The following is an 18,622-nucleotide window of genomic DNA, read 5'->3' on the forward strand; positions in this document are numbered from 1 at the left end:
CTCGCTTTGTAATAATTCTTTGAGGTTTACATGGATGATTTCTGCATATATTTCTGTACTCATGTTATACATCAATAAACATTTTAAATCCTTCATATTTGCACAAAGATCCTAACTCAATATCTCAGAATAACAGCAATGTTTTGTTTTAAAGTGGAACACGTTCACTCATGACATCATCAGATGGATCTATTAATGCCCTCATCCTTGCGTGTCCCCCTGGGTCTTTCCATTTTTGCCTCAATTTGGCAAGTGGCATGGCTTTGAGTTTTTATGATGGGTATGGGCCCTTCAGGTGGGCGAGGTCCAAGGGAAAGATCTCTGCAGCGACCTTGACCACGGGAACCAGAGGGAGGATCATGGCAACCTGGAGGGATGGAGGGGATGATAGGACAGGTGGCCTTGTAAAGGCAAATTCCAGAATCCCAGGCACCCAATATTTCCATTTTAGATATAGAATTTACCCTTCAAATACTGGCCAGGAAGTTTCCAGGAGGGCTGCAAGCATCCTCAGCAATAGCCAGGCTGGTGAGCCCCACCCCTACCTGAGTGCTGGCCTCAAGGGATGTAGCCCAACCACACTGCGCATACTGTGGGGGGTGGGCAGGGCATAGAGAGTGGTCATGGTATAGAGAAGAGGCGGAATAGAGAGTGGGGTGGAGAAGCAGAGGGATGGGGACCAGGGGCGGGGGGACAAGGTAGGAGTTGGGGCCCCTAGCTGTGTATGCTGGGAGCTTTTGTCTCTTAAACGCTCCCAGCTGGGAGCTTGCAGGACCGCAGGACTACAAATCCCAGGAGGCTGTGAGCATGGGGCGGTGCCTAACCCTGGGGGGAGGAACAGGGCTGTGTGCGCTTGGCCGAGGGACACACCGCCCTTGACTCAGGACTCTGGTCCTGCACCCGCTGCACGTGGACTGAATCCCAGAGGGATGCGACGGGACTAGCGGGACCAGGGAGTTAGGAGGATGTGGCGGCTGCATGGGCAGCCAAGGGCCTGCAGCGTGCAACTGGTTTTGTCCAAAATAGAAGTCGGACTCGTGCCTCTTCCACACTGCCTTCCTCCGTTGTTTGATTCCTCCTCCCACCTGCGTGCCTGTGGGTCTTTCCACAGCCCCCTACCAAGTCCAGGGCCAGGTGCTTCTCTAAAATGCTTATGGGAACTGGTTTGACATCCCAGAAACTTTCCACTTTGCCTGCTGCCCTCTGCCTTCTCCAGCCAAAGTGCCATCCTTTCATCAGCTTTTGAGAGAGATTCCCCCTTGTGGCTGGTCTTGCAAGTACAACTTAAGAGCTTTGCTGGGTGGTAACACTGGCTCTTTCTTGCCTTTTTCACAGGTGTGGAAGTTAAGGCATCTGTGAGGTTAATCACTGGTTTCCCCAGGATCCGCTAAGAGCAGAGGAGAACAACCCAATTCCCAGGCAAGTATCTAGTAGGCCATTTTCACCAACGCATTCCAGGGCAGTGGCCTCCAAAGCAGCAACCTTAAGACGAGAATAGCTTAATCATTTTGCCCTTTAGATTGATCACCTAATCTCAGCTCAGGCCTGAGTGGCCAGTCTCTCAGGGACACGAATGGCGACTCTGATCACTCAGGAAGAGACTAGTCATCCAGCTTTGGGAGAGGGATGTTCAAGGTAGACAGCACTTGGGCAGCATTTGAAACCCGTCACCTTTAACATCTCTGCTTTGGATTCTGGCAAGGTTCCCACATAAACATGCCTAGGGATAGTCAGAGGTACCATATTCTTTAAAAATTGATTAGAGTTGTGAAAGGAACAGAGCATAAAATATCTTGCTTATTTGCAAAAGATAAAATGCAAGCAAGACCTTCCTGTTAATTTTTTTCTGCTCATTCTCTTAGCTGTACTGTATGTTTGAATGCAGAAACAAAAAACTTGAATTGCCAAATTCTCTTTTCCTGAGATTGGTAAATTAACTTAAATGTCTTATTGAAACCTGTGGAGGAATGGTTAGCAGCTTTCATGATTTATGTCGTCCCTAAAAATCTGGGCGTTGATCTACATGAAAAAAACTCCCTGTTTATATTACACATCCCAATAGGTTACATTTCCGATTCCTGAATGTGGGATATTATCAAAACAACTGAAAAACCTGGTCATGGAAACTGGACCCTGTCACTTTGTCAAGAATTTGCCTCTTTATGAATTAATGACACATGAATTCTTTAACAGTTTTGTAAAGAAAGAATGAGAGTGTGTAGTGTCTCTGAATGTGGTAAGATAGGGAAGTCTTGTTAGACCACATCCTCGGGTTCTTCTCTCGTGTTCAATAGGCCCAGGTGATAGTCCGTGTAGTCAGGTGCAGCGCCGCTCCCCCAGCCCCCAGTGTTCCATCCTACTCTGGCCTGTGCCCTCTTCAGGGGGTTCTGATGACACTGGTCCACAAGTGTTGGAAGGAGACATTGTAACATGAGAATATTCATCATCTTAAAACAAGGATTAATGGAGAGGAAAGTCTCAGGGTGTGTGTGCTCTGATGCACTGCTGTTGGGGTATGGCCGCAGTGACCACTGTGCTCCCAGCAGTCCCCACAATAGCAGTCTCAGGCGTTTGATCTCCTGGCGCAACCACAGCAGCTGTTGACAGAGCTGGGAACTCATCGTGGTTCAGTGTCTTCCATCAGATTTTGTCGCTCTGACCCTCCTCTGCTTGCCCCATTCCCACGCCTATCCGCTGTGTTGATTGCTTTGTAGTTGTTTCCTAGGAGCCACTGTGTGTAACTCTATTTCACAGTGTCTTTAGGGACCCACTCTCACTACACAAGTCACTGTACAACAGCCCCTTATCCTGGTGTAGCCCATGTTTATCCTCTCCAGTGGAGCTGTGAAGAACCCTGCTTAGTCGGAGCTCCTCTCATTCTCATGCTGCTGGGGCTGCTTACGAAGCTGGGCATCTCATCTTTGGTCATCAACATTATTCTTTTCATCGATTTTCTGAAGTCAGAGACGACTTTGTTAATAATGTGACACTGATTCTAACAGACACTTTTATGTATCTTCCCCAACAGCTCTGTGAAGTAGGCCTGTGATCCCCATTTTACAGGGGGGGGACACTGAGGCTCAGAGAGGTTGAGTAGCTTCCTTCACTTCACACAGTTTCTTGGTACATTTTGAGTCTCCACCTGGAACTCCGCCTCTCAGGTGTGTGCACTTAGCTGGTGTTCCACTTTGTGCCTCTCTGCCAGCCTCTCCAAAGGCACACGCCCCATCCTGAGTCCATTTTCTGCTTGATGGCAGTCACCCTGCACAAACCGGCCCCATGCAGGGAGTGGATTAGTCGGGCATGGTCCTCCAGCTTACCCTGGGGAGGTTCTAGGTTTCTTGGGAGAGCTGGAGCAGTGGAAGATACTGACCATCACTCACCTGGAAGGTTTGTTATGTAGAAATACTCCACTGACTTTTTGCAGGTGTCATGTCTTCTTTGTCTTCATTGCTTCTCTGGGCTTTCTCTTACAGTCCGTGCTGTGCAGTAACATACAGTACAGAGACTGGGGAACATAATGTTGTTGCCCTGCACCAAACGGTCACATTACTCATTTTTCTAATTATGAAAGAGTTACATACTGTAAAAAAAGTGAAATTACCCAGATCTGTGTAGAGCAAAGTGAAACCTCCCCCATCCATCCCTTTCCCTGCAAACTCACTCCCCTACTCAGAAGGAACTATTGTTAAGAGTTTGCAGCTTATTCTTCTGGGCATTTCCTATGAATTTATAAATACACATAAAGTTTTTTTAACATAAATGACATAACTACATCATTTTGCAATTTGTTGTTTCCCAAACCATATATCATAGATGTCTCTCCTTATCAGTGCTCGCCACTCTAACTTAGTTTTTTAGAAGTTTTAGAGGTACTCCAAAGAACAGGAATACCATGATCTGTTTATCTCTTCTTTGATAGAGATGGGATTATGTCCAGTTTCACTATTATACATAATGCTACAGTAAGATCCTTGCATGGAGTTTATTACACTGCTATTCAACTGCTCAATTTTCCTTGTTTCCTCTTGGTCAGAGACTATGATATATTTTTAACAATTTTATGGGAATTATTATTGTTATTATTATTATTATTTTTTGTGTGTGAGGAAGATCAGCCCTGAGGTAACATCCATGCCAATCCTCCTCTTTTTGCTGAGAAAGACTGGCTCTGAGTTAACATCTGTTGCCAATCCTTCTCCTTTTTTTCCCCCAAAGCCCCAGTAAATAGTTGTACGTCATAGATGCACATCCTTCTAGTTGCTGTATGTGGGATGTGGCTTCAGCATGGCCGGAGAAGCGACGTGTTAGTGCATGCCGGATCTGAACCCGGGCCACCAGTAGCAGAACACTTAACCACTAAGCCACGGAGCCAGCCCTATGGGAATTATTTTATAGGGAATTTAATTTTATCACTGAATAAAGACATTTATGGGGAAACTGGACTTTAAGGTCATCCATCTCAGTATTTTGGAGAAAAATCATGAAACTTAGAAGGTATGAGGCTTGCTCCATCACAATCTAACAAGTCATGTTAACAATTTAAAGTTGAATGTTTGAATAGCCACTACTCTCTCTGTTCAGAGGAAGAATGACTTTTTCTTGTCTAGAAAACATCTGACTCCAGGGGCTCTCAGTTGTGCTTCAGAGAGGGTAAGATATTGGTGTTGTATCTGTTTCTCTTCAGCTGTAGGCTGCATCTTCTAAAGATCATAGAATTGAACATGGTCCAATAAATGTATATGATTTGGGTCAAAAATTCAAAGTAATGAACCCAAGATAGGAATCCATAACTTTGGTTCTTAATAAAGAATTTCCTTTGATATCCTCAAGTCTCTGTGATTACTGTGTATACATGAATGAAGTATCCCTCTGTCCATTTCTTAAGTTGTTTCCATTGACTTTATGGATTTATCCTCTAATCCAGATTCTAAGTGTGAAAGAACATCTTGGTCCTTCAAAGAAAAGAAGCCATTGAAATTTGATTTTCTTTTAGCTCGCCATCCTACAAGTTTGAGGAATAAATTATCATGTAATGGTACAATGATTCTGAAATCTAATTTTTAATTAGAGGGGTGTAAGGTATGAATGAATGGTGGTTCATCCCCATGGTCAAGGGTATTGTACACGTGGACGTGTAAACAAGATTCAGGAAGCTGCTTCAGCCCTGTGACATCCCTGAGAACCACAGTGCAGGAGGATCTAGGCACACAGCCATCTGCCTAGATCTCCTGGGTTACATGTAGATCCAGGGGTCTTGAGAGTGGTGTCAGAGCAGCTAGCTTTTATCTATTTCTCCCCTTCCTTCTCTCCAGCTTATCTCAAACAGTCCTGACTATCATATTTTAAAGACCAATTATAGTTATTTACATGAGCTGCTTGTTCATTACTGCAGAGTAATAATCAGGCATACCATTAAATATCATTTAATCTACCTAATTAAATTTGTTGTACCTTTTGATTGATTAGAACACTAAAGTTAATTCAGAGTTTGATATTCACCAAATGTGTTAATCTGCTTACAACTGCCATGTGCCTCATTCCTCTTAGAAGTGTATCTTTGGCCCATCACAAGATTTTAATGAATCAAATCATCATAAATTAAGATAATGTACTGTCTTTTGGATGATCGGGAGGCATATGGGTCCATTTTGGAAATATGCCCATCTGTCTTTGCTCCCCATGGGAAGTTTCTGGTCACTAGGTCTCCAGGTGGCTTGCACAAGCCCTAGGTCTATAAAGCTTGGTGCCTCTCCTTCTAATTGAGGTAGAAATAAAAGAGGTCAGAGAGACTTATTAAAGTTTTGGTTGTATGAAGTCTTCAATGAAGACCATCCATGCATATTGTTCTGGATAGCTCTCTGTTCCTAAGACTACTAGCTACTTTAAGGGCTTGTCTGGAACTGTCAATGGTCTGATATTTTACCTTACCTGCAAACGAATAAGTTAGCTACCATGGTCTTACAGATGCTGGCAAAAGATACGAGACCCATGGGTCAGAGACACAGGACTTAATGACACAGCAATGGCAGTGGCCAGAGTATCAACATTTGCACTGGTTCACTAAATCCCACTTCCTGCAGGATGATACACAGTGGGTCAGGAGACATGCAGAGGGTTGCAAGAACTCAGAGCTTAAGGAACTCAAATCTTCAATAAGAGGCAGGAAATCTGCTGACCTTTGGTTTGGGGAAGGGTGTTATTTTTATTATACTGGGGAGTAAGCAAGCCTGCCTTTTGCTCCAGAGGAGGCCACTATTTCTATCTTCCAAGGTTGTCAGCTCTACACACATTCTTTGAAAGATAACCTGGTTTTACTGGCTTTCAAAGGTAAGCTTGAATGAGACTTCATCATCATTCCGTTCTTCTGTTACCTTTATTGAGATTGTCCAAATATGCTTTTTTCTCTGTAAAGTTCACTAACTTTATTCATACATAAGGGTTGCTTTTGGTTTTATTTATTAAGTTAAAATTTTCTTATTAGAGCAAATGAGGAAACTATTATGGGTTGGATCTGAAGGTATGCTTTTCCAGGAAAAATGTGAAAGAAGATCGGTGCTCACAGAACTTTGCCACAAGGAGTTGATATCAACTTAAATGATTTTGATTTGAATAGTGTTTTGTACAACTTTCTTCCATCTTACTTCATCCTCTCTGCTTCCTGTAACTCTCATATGGGAATGAGGCAGTTTCAGGGATTCACTGAACTCATTTACAATATTAAAATGGTTTTTTCTGTTGTTTTTTTTTTTTATTGAGGTAAAGTTAACATACAACATTAAATTAGTTTCAGCAGTACAACACAATGATTCAGTGTTTGTATAAATGTTGAAATGATCACCACAATAAGTCCAGTTAACATATGTCCCCATACATAGTTACAAATTTTTTTCTCTTGTGATGAGGACACGGCGTACTTCAAGGTGCAGAAGAATCAATGATGATGTCATACTTTTCCATATACAACTTGATGAATTTGGACATAAGTATACACCCTTGAGACTGTCACCACCATCAAGGCCACAAACATATCCATCACCTCCCAAAGTTTTCTCTCACCTCCTTTATTACTATTATTGTGTAGTAAGAACTCTTAGTATCTACACTATTAGCAAATGTGATGTACGCAATACAGTCTCGTTAGCTGTAAGCACTATGCCATATCCTAGATCTCCAGAACTTATTTATCTTGATTACTGAAACTCTGTATCCTTTGATCATCAGCTCCCCATTTCTCCATCCCCTTAACCCCTGGCAACCACCATTCTAACCTCTGCTTGTATAAGTTTGACTATTTAAGATTCCACATATAAATGAGTATTTGCCTTTGTCTGTCTGCCTTATTTCACTTAGCATAACGTCTTCTAGGTCCATCCATGTTGTCAAAAATGGCAGGAACTCCTTCTTTTTTCAAGGTTGACTAATATTCCATTTCTTTATCCATTCATCCGTCAGTGACATTTAGGTTACTTCCATATCTTGGCTATCGTGAATTAGCTACAATGAACATTAGAGTGCAGGTATTTCTTTGAGACCCTGAGTTCAATCCTGTGGGCATATACCAGAAGTGGGATTGCTGGATCATATGCTAGTTTTCATTTTTGGAGTAAGCTCCATACTGTTTTCCATAATGGTTTTACTAGTTTACATTCCCACAAGGGTTCCTTTTCTCCACATTCTCAAAAACATTTGCCATCTTTAGTTTTTTTGATAATCGCAGTCTTAACAGGTGTGAAGTGATAGCTCATTGTGGTTTTGATTTGCATTCCCTGATGATTAGTGATGCTGAACACCTTTTCATACACCTGTTGGCCACTTGTATGTCTTCATTAGGAAAAGTCTACTCTGGTCCTTTGCCCATTTTTTAAATTGATTTATCGTCTTGTTATTGAGCCAACACGAAAAAAGAGAACAAGATTTCCAGGCATTATGGATGCTTCCCAGTTGATACAGATGGTTTTGTATTTACAGTGGTACCAAAAGATCATGTTTCATGCTTTTTCTTCAGCTTGTTATAAGACCAGCAGTAGCTGCGGCATGGCAGATAATTGGGATCTTCTGGGTTTGGAGGTTTACAACATAAATGAGTGGTAAGGAATTTTTTATTATTCCAAGGAAATTATTGAGATCATAGTCCGTGGAATTCAGAATTGATAGGTGTAGGAGGAAATTAAGGTGAGGATCGGTGATCTGGCACTACTTCTGATCATGAGGCACAGGTATCTACTGTATGAGTGTTTGAATAAAAATATTAGAGATCAGGAATTTGTGGTGGGTGAATATGTTTTCTGAATTATTTACTTTTGAACATAACCATTTGGATTATGTGAACATCTGGGATATGGGAGTAAGTCGTTAACAGGGGGTGGTTGATAATATCACTATTGATTTAACTTCTATGAACACCAAGTGGTCAATGGATTAAGCAAATGAGTAATCAGAAAACACAGAAATGGTAGGATTTGGGATTTAGTAAAGGACTGGGGACCGACTGTCCTGAGAGAGAGTGCCAGGACTTATGAGGTTGAGAGTGACAAGGACAAGAAAAGAATAGAAACACACTCAAACAAGGAGGGGGTGTTAACAGGATGGGGGAGGAGAAATGATCTGGAGTAGCCTTGAGTTTTGACCTTGAGCTTTCTGTTCTTGATGCAAATCTGCCTGATGACATCCCGGGACACAGGTCAGATCTATTCCCAGAGGATAGAGGGAGGGTGGAAGTACAAAACAGCCAGGATAATTGTCCTAAAAAGGCAGGCTTCCTTTATCATTTGTCTCAATTTCATGATTTACTTTTGTAGGGTAAGAGGAAAAGAAGGATGATAGCCACGTCTTCACAGAGGAAGCAGCATAACTGTGGGATCCAGTCCAAACCAAAGCCTGGTTTAAACATCTCCATCCCTATAAGGATGTCCAGTGACATATTCAAGAGGCTGGGTACTAGAATTCCATCCCATCCTGGCAATGAAGGGTCTCTGGGAGGACACCTTGGACCAGCCCCACCAGGTCTGCTGGCCAGAGAGACTGCAAGGACTCCAGGCCTGCAGCAATGCAGGACAACTGGTAACTCCTTTCAAGCTTGCCAAAGGGTTGCAAAACCTAGCACCTAGTCACACAGGTGAATCCCTGCCAGGTGTGCTCGCAGGTGGTCTGCACTCCAGGTCCCATGCCCACTCCTGCCGGTCTTCAGATTTGGCAGGGATGATTCCAGGAGCTGATCTGGGCATTCCACAGCTCCACTGCCAACAATTTCTGGCGACTGAGGAAGGTATCAGGAAGGAGGAAAGGGCAGTGAAGAGCACAGGAGAGAGACTGGTGATAGCACTGATGGCGGACAGACTTGCTAGTGAGGCAGAGAAAGTGAGGGGCCAAGAAGGCCGTCTTGACAGCAGATGAAATGGAGCAGGCACCTCAGTGAGGTCTCTTGGCAGCATCCCAAATGTTTTTGTGCTTTGAGCTCTTGAAACTTTGAAATATAACAATACGTTTCTTTTATTAAACTCTGCTGCGTGAAATAGAAAATATAGACAGTGGTTTCTTTCTGAGGTGAGAGGTTGAGTTGCAGGTGAGGAGAGAAAGATCTTCCTTTTTCATGCTGTTCTCTCATTTTCCTTTACTATGTACTTTATTTATTTGTACTTTCAAGTCAGCAGCGAGTTATCAACGTCACAGGATGATTCAGTTTTTCCCCATACAGTCACAGTAAAACCTACTTAAAGTGGATTATTCTTTTTGTGTAATATTCCAATAGATTCCAAAATATTATTTCCAAAGCACTTCGATGTCTATGTTCTCAAATTAGATATTTACTTCTAGGTCTCCATTTTTGTGTTCCTTCTTGCATGCTACTTCAGAGTTGCATCTAAGGAAATACCAGATTTCCCTCAGTTTTTTAGATCCATATGTGTTGGAAATTTGATTCATGAAGATGGACATGGCAGCTGGGGGATTATGCTATTATCAAGAGACCATTTTTCGGCATCAGTAATCTGACAAGAACTCACTGCTTGTTGAGATTTAATTGACTATTTGAGGAATCAAGCTTTCACTATTGGTACTTCTCTTTCTCTTTGGAGGGGAAGTATTGCCTTCATAGTCTTTCCATTACCAAACCACTTTCCTGGGTGGCTGTGCCCTGTCAGGAAGGGCCTGGGATGCCGGGAACCAGGATTCATCCTCAGCTTCTGCCTGTCCTGAGAAGGCTTCCCTGGCAGAGTCCAGCCTGTGTGTCTGGGTGACACTTGCAGCCATCAGAAAGGAGGCGATAACTCACAAGTGCCAAGCGATTCATCTGGCTCTTGTCTTACAGGGTGTTTCCAAGGGATGAGGTTCAAAATGCCACTTGGTAACCCCTTGAAAGCTCCTGGTCACGGGGTGGGTTCTCGGTGTGAGGTCAGAGCAGTGTCTATTCACCACCAGATGGGAAGCATTTCAGTATTTTAATTGCTAAGTCTGTGTTCATGCACGACCATGGATCATCTGTTCCGTGGCATTTCCTGCTGGACCACCCCACACCCCTGTCATGCCTCATCTTTCAAAGCTCCAAACAGGGTTCACAACCCATCAGGTGGTTGTAATGTAACCACAGCGCAAGACAGGGGAAAAAAACACAACCACCCAAGGGTGACACACTTTAATGTTTCGGGCCAAATTGCCCCATTTGGACAAGTTGGCAACATCAACACTGAGTATGTAAACTGGAGGACTGTCTAAGACCATGGACCTCAGAATGACACGGCCTCAGATGTCACCTGGACAGCAAGGGACAGTGTGGGGTCACTCACTGGTCAGGATTATGGTCCCTTATCCTGGTAAAGCAGAGCTCACCCGGGATCCATCAGACCAAGCCAGGGAGGAGGCTGGGAGCCTTCTAGGGAATTTCTGCCCTAAAGTGAATGGCATAAGGAAGGCAGTTGTGCTGGAAATCCTGGTTCACAGAGAGCGGTCGGTCGTGTTTATGGAATGAGGCCCAGTGGTAGACTTAAAGCTGCGTCACAGATCTTTCCCATTGGATACAAAACAGCAGGAAACAGAATTCAGAGTCCTGGACATGGACCCCAGCAGGATTCAATTCTAGGTCAGTGGTGAACATGGAGGCACTAGAGGGGTATCAGGAGGGAAAGTCCTGTCTGCCTTTAGTCCATTTGCAAATCACCTTTGCGGGCCTTGTCCTCTCCACATGCATGTTTTGATCTTTTTACATTGTTTTCCCCACTTACAGCTGATGCAATTCCAGAGATTGAACTAGAAAACTACAAGTTCCTAAAATTTGGTCAAAAGAAACCTCAACAGGAGAAGCAGAAAACATTCCTTCTTCCTCCAGAATGTAGAAAGGCACCCCCTGCCTATGGCACGACCTGGTCCTGGGTAGCGCTGTTTTAAAGACATCCACATTTCAGTGGTTGTTGCTTTGCCTGTGAAAGTACCATTAACCTTTAAATCCCAGGAGAACGGGCCGGGGACCGTGTCCGCCCCTGGAGCGGCTGAATGATACTGAAATGAACTTGTTCTCGGAGTTAGGGGGAATTGGGAGTGATGTCACTAGCCAAAAAGGGGGCTGGCCTTTCTCCCTTCTCCAACATACAATAAGTTGATGACTCAGAAGAGTTCTTTTTTTTTTTTTATAATTTTATTTATTTATTTTTTTCCCCCAAAGCCCCAGTAGATAGTTGTATGTCATAGTTGCATATCCTTCTAGTTGCTGTATGTGGGACGTGGCCTCAGCATGGCCGGAGAAGCGGTGCATCGGTGTGCGCCCGGGATCCGAACCCAGGCCGGCAGCAGCGGAGCGTGCGCACTTAACCACTAAGCCACGGGGCCGGCCCAGAAGAGTTCTTGATTCAAGGAGAAATGTGAGATTCTGTGTCTCACTCACATGCCTACAGAAAGCGACAGAACCACACCACAACTCCCAAGCTGTAAAGGGAACAGGACTTTAATATAATATTCAAATATGTCATTTATTATTTACAACAAATAACCACTGTCTCTCCCCAATGGGTGAGTAGGTGCTGAGGTAGAGATGTCAGGGAGCTGGGATGGGGTCATCCCTTCTCTCTTGGGCTTCAGGGGACCCCAGGAATCAGCTTACAATGCTCCCCTTCCCATCAAATGGGAGGAGCTGACCCTGTGCATCGCAAGCATCCCAGCTGTGTCCCCGCTGCTGAGGATGGGGCTGTGATCGGCCACTGGTATGGGGTTCGGGGTTGGGGCCTGGGGGCTGAGTAGAAGAGTCGGGTTATCTTGCGTGGCCTCCCTCAGAATCATGGCCCCCCACCATGTCCCCACTGCACTGGGTGCTCCAGACCCTGTGCTCAGTGCTGTCAGCCACCAGTACCCCATTTGTCCCTGCCACGTGAGCGATCATTTAGTATTACCTATTTCACAGAGGGGGAAACGGAGTCTCAGGAAGCTGAAGAGAGTCACCCCAGTCACAGGACTGGTCAATAGTGGAGCTGGGATCCCAGTGCCAGCTATCCGACTCCCCAAGGCCACGCTTAGCCCAAAGCCTTACTGAACCCCTAGGAGTCAGTCACCCCGGCCCAGACACTCACTCACCCCTGACCTTGATGATGGCCGGTTCTTCTTGGCCTTGCGTACTCTGCAGGCCAACTAGGTCTAGCGCTCTGGCTGGCAGGACAAGGTGTAGCTACAGGACAGAGAGGCACCTGTGAGCCTACCAGGAACCACACCTCAGGGGTCCCCCCACTGCCTGCCCAGCAGCTGGAGTCTGGGTGTCCCAGAGATCACCATGTAATCAGGCCGGGGGATGAGTGGGGCACCATGGAGACAGGCTTTCTGGACTGGCCAACAGGGAGAGTCCACCCCTGCCCTCACCCAACTCCTGCCCGGCCTCACCTCTCATTCTCGTTGAGCAACTCCATGTCCTGGAACGAGGCCCCAAATGGCTCCCTCGGGCTCTAGCTTGTAATTCTTTGCAGCCTCCTGGAGCAGCAGGATCTCCCTCATGACTCGGTATTCCTGGGACCAGAGGGAAGGAGAGGATGCAGACAGGGCCTGGGTGGGGGATGCTGCAGGGGTCTTGTTGGAGGTGAGGAGTGGGGCAGGGGACCAGTCCTGGAAACCATCCTTCCCTCCAGTTCCATCCAGGATCTACCAGTTCTCAGAATGGGAATAATCAGCCCCTCCTCCAGGAAGATTTCCTTGATGCCATCCTCCCCTCAACCCACCCGCCAATTGGATGGGTCTCCCACTTCTCTGGTATCAAACTCTTCCACTCAATGTAAGATACAGCGGGTGAAGCCAAGGACTGTTCTGCCCAGAAGGTCTCTGATTTCCACCTCCTTCCTCTCCCCTGCAGGGAGTGCCACAGCTTCTCCTCAGTACTCTTCTCAAGGTTGATCCCATTCCCCTGGAAGGTAGACAGCCAGAGTACATCAGACAAAGACCCCTAGCCTGACTAGCTCCCTATGCCCACCCCTTCTCATGTTGCACTACTGCCAGATCCCCAGAGGGGGCCAGGCATGCAGAGAAAACAGGACTTGGACCTAGGCTTGCCTCTGGGCTCCAGAGGAGGAGGACATGGGGGTGTAACTGAGGGACCTGGCAGCACAACTCTCTCTGATGACAGACTTGGAGGCTGAGGCTTCAGGCAGAGGGGACTGCTCAGGCACTTATGTGCTTCCTGACTTGGGGGGGGCCGACTTCTTTCTCCCTTCATGGGCAACATGGGAGTTACAGGCTGAGTCCAGCTCAGATAAAACCTCACGCAGCTCTGCCATCAGGCAACTCTGAGCTTCCCCAGCCTGGGTAACTGGAATGGGTTTCTCTGGCAGAAACTCTGTTCACTCATCGCTAAAATAGGCCTGATGCCCCAGCTGCCAGCGGTGGCTGCAAGGCTTTCATGAGAGGAGATGTGCCAAGTGCTGAGAACTCAGAGCTCAGTTCGGGGGCTCCCGCATCCCAAGGCTCAGAATCCTGGTCCTTCCTGCCTAGACCTCAGGTGCACCCACCTCGAAATAGTCACCCATCACCAGGTGCAGCATCAGCAGGTCACTGAGCAGAGTTCCAAGATAGGGGACAACACCTTGTGACATCGGGGTGTGGGTGGGATGAACCTTTGCTCTCAAGTCGACCCCATGTAGACCCTCTCCTGAAAAGTCCCCACCCTCAGCCACCTGGCCCACCCCAGGGTTCCCACGAGGAGCAGCCTAGGACCCTCAGCAGCCTCCCGTCAATTCCTACTCCCTTCACACCCCAAGAACACCACACTCCTCCTCCTCACCTCCCAGGGCCGGCTTCTGGCAAATCACAGGGTGTGCAGTCCCTTGCCCTCCCCAAAACACACTCATCCTGCACCAGCTCTTCCAGGCCCTCCTCTTGGTCACTTCTACTGGGGGATTCAGACACTGGCACCAAGATGAAGGGCCCTCATCTTTTGATTTCAGGCCTCCAGCTGGGAGCACAGAGCCCCTCCCCCACAGGCACACTAACCTGCCGCTGCTGCTGCTTCTCCTGCACTCTCTGGGGGTTGCTCTCTGGGGGAGCAAACGTGGAGGGCCCCTCCTGCCAGGGTCGAGGACAGTGTCAGTGAGGCCATACTCCCCTCACCCCATTTCTCTCCAGCACCACTGGCCTCCGACACTGGACATCTGACTTGAGTCAACTGGTACCAATGTCATTCCATCCTCCAAGGTCTTGTGATTCCAGAACAAGCCCAGCTCCAACTCTCACTCTGGGTGTGAGCTTGGGCTTGTGGCCTGGCCTCCTTGAGCCTGTTTCCTCATCTGGAAAGTGTGAGAACTCCGGCTACCACACAGGTTCTCATGAGGACTCAGTGTCACAAGACTGTCATCATTGTTCTGGCCCTCACCCCTCCAGGTGGAGTAGGCAGAAAGCTCCCACATTCCTTTCCTCCCTCTTACCTCAACACCACCCTGTGAGGCCTGCACCACACAATCACCATCCCTCCATTTCCCTGATGAGGAGACAGAGACCCAAACATAGGCAGTGTGTTGCTCAGGGGCCCACAGAAGAGAGGCCGCTTGCCCCTCTCAGTCAGAGGCCCTGTTCCAACATCCTTGCCTAACCCCCAGCCCCACCACTGACAAGAGTCCTGTCCCTTGAGCTCTCAAAGCTTGGTCCTGGGCTGAGTCATGGATGGAGAGGACGGGGTGTCTTGGGAGTCGGGTTGAGTGGCTCCTGCCTGCCCCAGTCCCGTGGAGTGTCTGGGCCCCAGGCTGGGCCAGAGGCCAAGCCAAAGCCTTCTCCTCCCCAAGGAACGCCTCAGGACATTCCCCTGCACTGAATCCTTTTTTTTTTTTTTGTGAGGAGATCAGCCTTGTGCTAACATCTGCCAATCCTCCTCTTTTTTTGCTGAGGAAGACTGGCCCTGGGCTAACATCCATGCCCATCTTCCTCCACTTTATATGGGACGTTGCCACATCATAGGTCGACAAGCGGTGCGTCGGTGCGCACCCGGGATCCGAACCGGCGAACCCTGAGCCGCCGCAGCGGAGTGCGCGCACTTAACCGCTTGCGCCACAGGGACGGCCCCTGAACTCTTTCTTTATCCACTCAAGAACTGGACCTCCAAGGTGCCACCTCTGATCAACAGAGAAGGGGATGACAGGACATTTTGATTCCCCGTTTACATGAAGCTCCTAAGGTCCTTTCAGCAGGATCCACTAAGAATCCATCAGTTGCCTAGACGCTTCTCATAAGCCACTGGGGGCATATGTCATTGCCAACCAGGCACTCAGGTTAGACTCCTGTGGTTGATTCAAGTGAAGTGACTGCTCTAGGGGTCCAGTGGGGAGTCCCAGAATGCACACACATCTCTCACCTGAGGATGAGCAGCCTGTTTTTCCACCTGGGCCATGGGAATCCTCTGCCACGCACATCCCTGGGGCAGGCAGGATGCAGCCCCTTGGAGATGTGGTGAAGATAGAAGGAGCAGCAGGGTCCTGGCTTCCTGAGGATAGGTTTAGGCTGAGGGCTAAACCCACCCCAACCACCCAACAGCCTGGAAGAAGCTACATCCAGCAGGATGGACATACATGGAAGCCAGAGACCTGTTGATGGCGCCAGCTCGGCAACTCCTCCTGGAACAGCCCAGCCAACACCATTGTGTCTCATGACCAGGGCCTCCCGCCCACAAATGGCACCCCACCTGCCCATGGGCAGAACAGATCCCTCTGCTTGTTAATCTGGATGAGATAGACGGGAATGTTTCAGAGAAAGTTCAAGGGAGAAACTATCAAAACCACAGCCTGCCTATTGCCCCTCCTCCGCACCCTTCCTCTCTTTCCAGACCCCCAGCCTCCACTCTACCTTGATCATCAGTTCTCTGCTCAAGGACTTGTCTTGACTATTGAGTTCCTTAAGATTTTCAGAGCTCTCTCTCAGGGGAGGGGAAAGAACGAGGGATAAATTTAGGAATAATGTGAGGGGTCTGAATGCAAATCCCTTTTCTTTGCAAACCCAAGAGATTCAAACTGCCTGAAGGAGTGTTCTCACTGGGCTCCTCTGAGCGCTAAGGTCTCATGGTACTGGGAGGGGGCTCTCCTGTTGGTCACTGGGGTCTCCACTCCCCAGTTCTACAGAACAGCTCTGTTTTGACTGCTTTGAGTTTCAACTGGGCATGGGGTTCTGTTGCTATAAACACTTGAAAATCTCCAATTTGGCTCAACTTAGTACCTGACACTTAGGGAAGCCGAGTCCTAAAGCAGAACTGGTGCATTAAGGACCCCGGAAGGTTTAGAGACCCCCTGCCGAGGCCCAGGCCCTGTCCCCAGCATTTGCTGCCTCCCAGGAGTTCCCAGCTGACTGAGGGGCCAATGGCAGACATACAAGAGATCCCCCATCCACCCTGGTCCTCCTATGGAGAGAGGCCTACCCACCGGGAAACTTCCCCCGTGTGTTCTTCAGGTGGCTTGTGAAGGTTTTCTGCAGAGCAGAGTTGACAGTGCAGGACGAGAAGAAGTTCTTCAGGATCTCGAACTCCTGGGGAAGGGAAGAGAATGAGCTGTGAGGTGGGGCACTGTAGCCCAGCTTGCTCTAGCTTCAGTACCCTTCTATTTAAATCTCCCCTCCTGGATGAGACAGATGCTCAGGGAGTCCCAGAAGGGCACATTTAGGACCCAAAGAGTAACACTCACAGGGAGCAGGATTTTAGCTCAACCCAGGGAAGGAGCCAGGTAGGAAGTGAGCATCCTCTCACTGGGACCTGGAGTTAAAGTCAGCGGGCCCCTGGCAGGAAGGTCCTAGGGACTGTGCAGGGGCTTAGACCACACACTGCAATCCTGGGAGCTGATAAATGTGGAGAGGCAGTTCCCAAGGCTTCAGAGAGGGGCTCCACTGGGCCTCCCACAGCACACCTGGGCCACCTGGATCCAGCGCTCCACCATCCTCACCCTGTCCTGGGCTGTCTTGCTCGGGTCCCCGAGGCAGGGGATGATGACGAAGCTGGCCACCCTTCTGACGTGGTCGACGGTGGCCTGGACGTTGGGTGTCTGGTGCTCATTGCCGGGCTTGTTCCTCTTGCCCCAGGTGGAGCCCAGACACGGAGAGGACACCACCTTCTGGAAGAGCTCCTGGAGAACAGGGGGAGTGTCACCGAGCCCTGCCACACCCCAGGTCTGTGCCTACAGCCCCCAAAGTCCCACACAGGAGTCACAGTTTAGAGCTGGAGCTCAGAAAGCTCAGGATGTGGCCTGAGCCTTGTGACAGTCCCTGGCTTTTCTTCTCTGTCCACTGAGGACACCCAGCACAGGATGACCCAGGACCCAATACTGGCAGGGAAGGGAGAGGGGCATTTGAACCCAGCCCGTGCTGGCTAACTCCAAGCTCCAGATGGTGGCTCAACTAGGCTCATCCCAAGGGGGCATCTTCCAATACCCTGATCCCCCCTCTGGTCCCACTCCACATTCTGATGCACATCCCCGCGTGGCAGCTACACCCACAGGCCTTGTCTGTCTCCCTTGTAGTGGAGTACACATCAGGCGTCTAATAAGTCCTGAGGTTGTTGAGACTCCTGAGCAGACGGTTGGGCCACCAGGGTCCAGGCTGTACACAGTGAGCCCTTCCCTGCACAGATGGGCCAGGGCCCACCCAGCTTTCCATCTCTTCTACCTCATGGAGTTGGCACAGTCACTCTGTGCAACAGGTCCTCTTAATGTCCACCTCCACGGTCTGCAGGTGGACAGCAAAGGCTTGGGTGTTCAGAAAGTTGCCCAGGTCTTATGATTGGTAAAGGGTGGAGCCTGGATTTGGGCCCAGATCATAGGAGTCTGGATCAGGTCTGGGGCAACGATAGCAGAGGGAAGGCCTGCCCCACACCACCCTGAAAGCCCAGCTGCTCACCGCATCCATCATGGTAAACTGCTCCACCACCAGCTTAGGAGGGAAGGCCATGAGATTAAGCTTCTCACGCTCCTTAAGAGCCACAGGTGGAGATGGACTTCTCACTAGAAATGATGGTCCAGGTGACTCTAGCTAAGCAGCTCCTACTCCTGCTGGAGCCCATGTTGGCCCTTGCTCCACCTCCAACACTGCTGGTGGAGGGGACACTGGCTCCAGTGCTAGAGGGGGTGGTGTCAACGGAGCTGGAGCCAGCTCTACCTCCACCACTGCCCACTGCTCTTCTTCTGCCGCTGGCTGG

At 48.3% G+C, this 18,622-nt stretch overlaps 1 protein-coding gene across 1 annotated transcript; it reads right to left on the reverse strand.

Moving 5' to 3' along the window:
* Window positions 1-17,210: 17,210 nt before the first annotated feature.
* Window positions 17,211-18,408, reverse strand: LOC131412496 (ral-GDS-related protein-like). The gene is made up of 2 exons (XM_058552078.1): window positions 18,325-18,408; window positions 17,211-17,555 (listed from the first exon to the last, which is right to left on the reverse strand). The coding sequence occupies exons 1-2, from the start codon at window positions 18,373-18,375 to the stop codon at window positions 17,304-17,306; spliced, it is 303 nt and encodes a 100-aa protein (XP_058408061.1). The 5' UTR covers window positions 18,376-18,408; the 3' UTR covers window positions 17,211-17,303.
* Between the last annotated feature and the right edge of the window lie 214 nt (window positions 18,409-18,622).

This window comes from Diceros bicornis, chromosome 13 (genome assembly GCF_020826845.1).
Source record: "Diceros bicornis minor isolate mBicDic1 chromosome 13, mDicBic1.mat.cur, whole genome shotgun sequence".
NCBI lineage: Eukaryota > Metazoa > Chordata > Mammalia > Perissodactyla > Rhinocerotidae > Diceros > Diceros bicornis.

Excerpts from the sequence above, each read along its gene's own strand:
- LOC131412496 (XM_058552078.1), bottom strand. The coding sequence starts at position 18,375 with ATGGCCTTCCCTCCTAAGCTGGTGGTGGAGCAGTTTACCATGATGGAT. Across the intron at positions 17,556-18,324 it reads AGTTTACCATGATGGATGCG|GAGCTCTTCCAGAAGGTGGT; the intron begins GTGAGCAGCTGG and ends CCTGTTCTCCAG.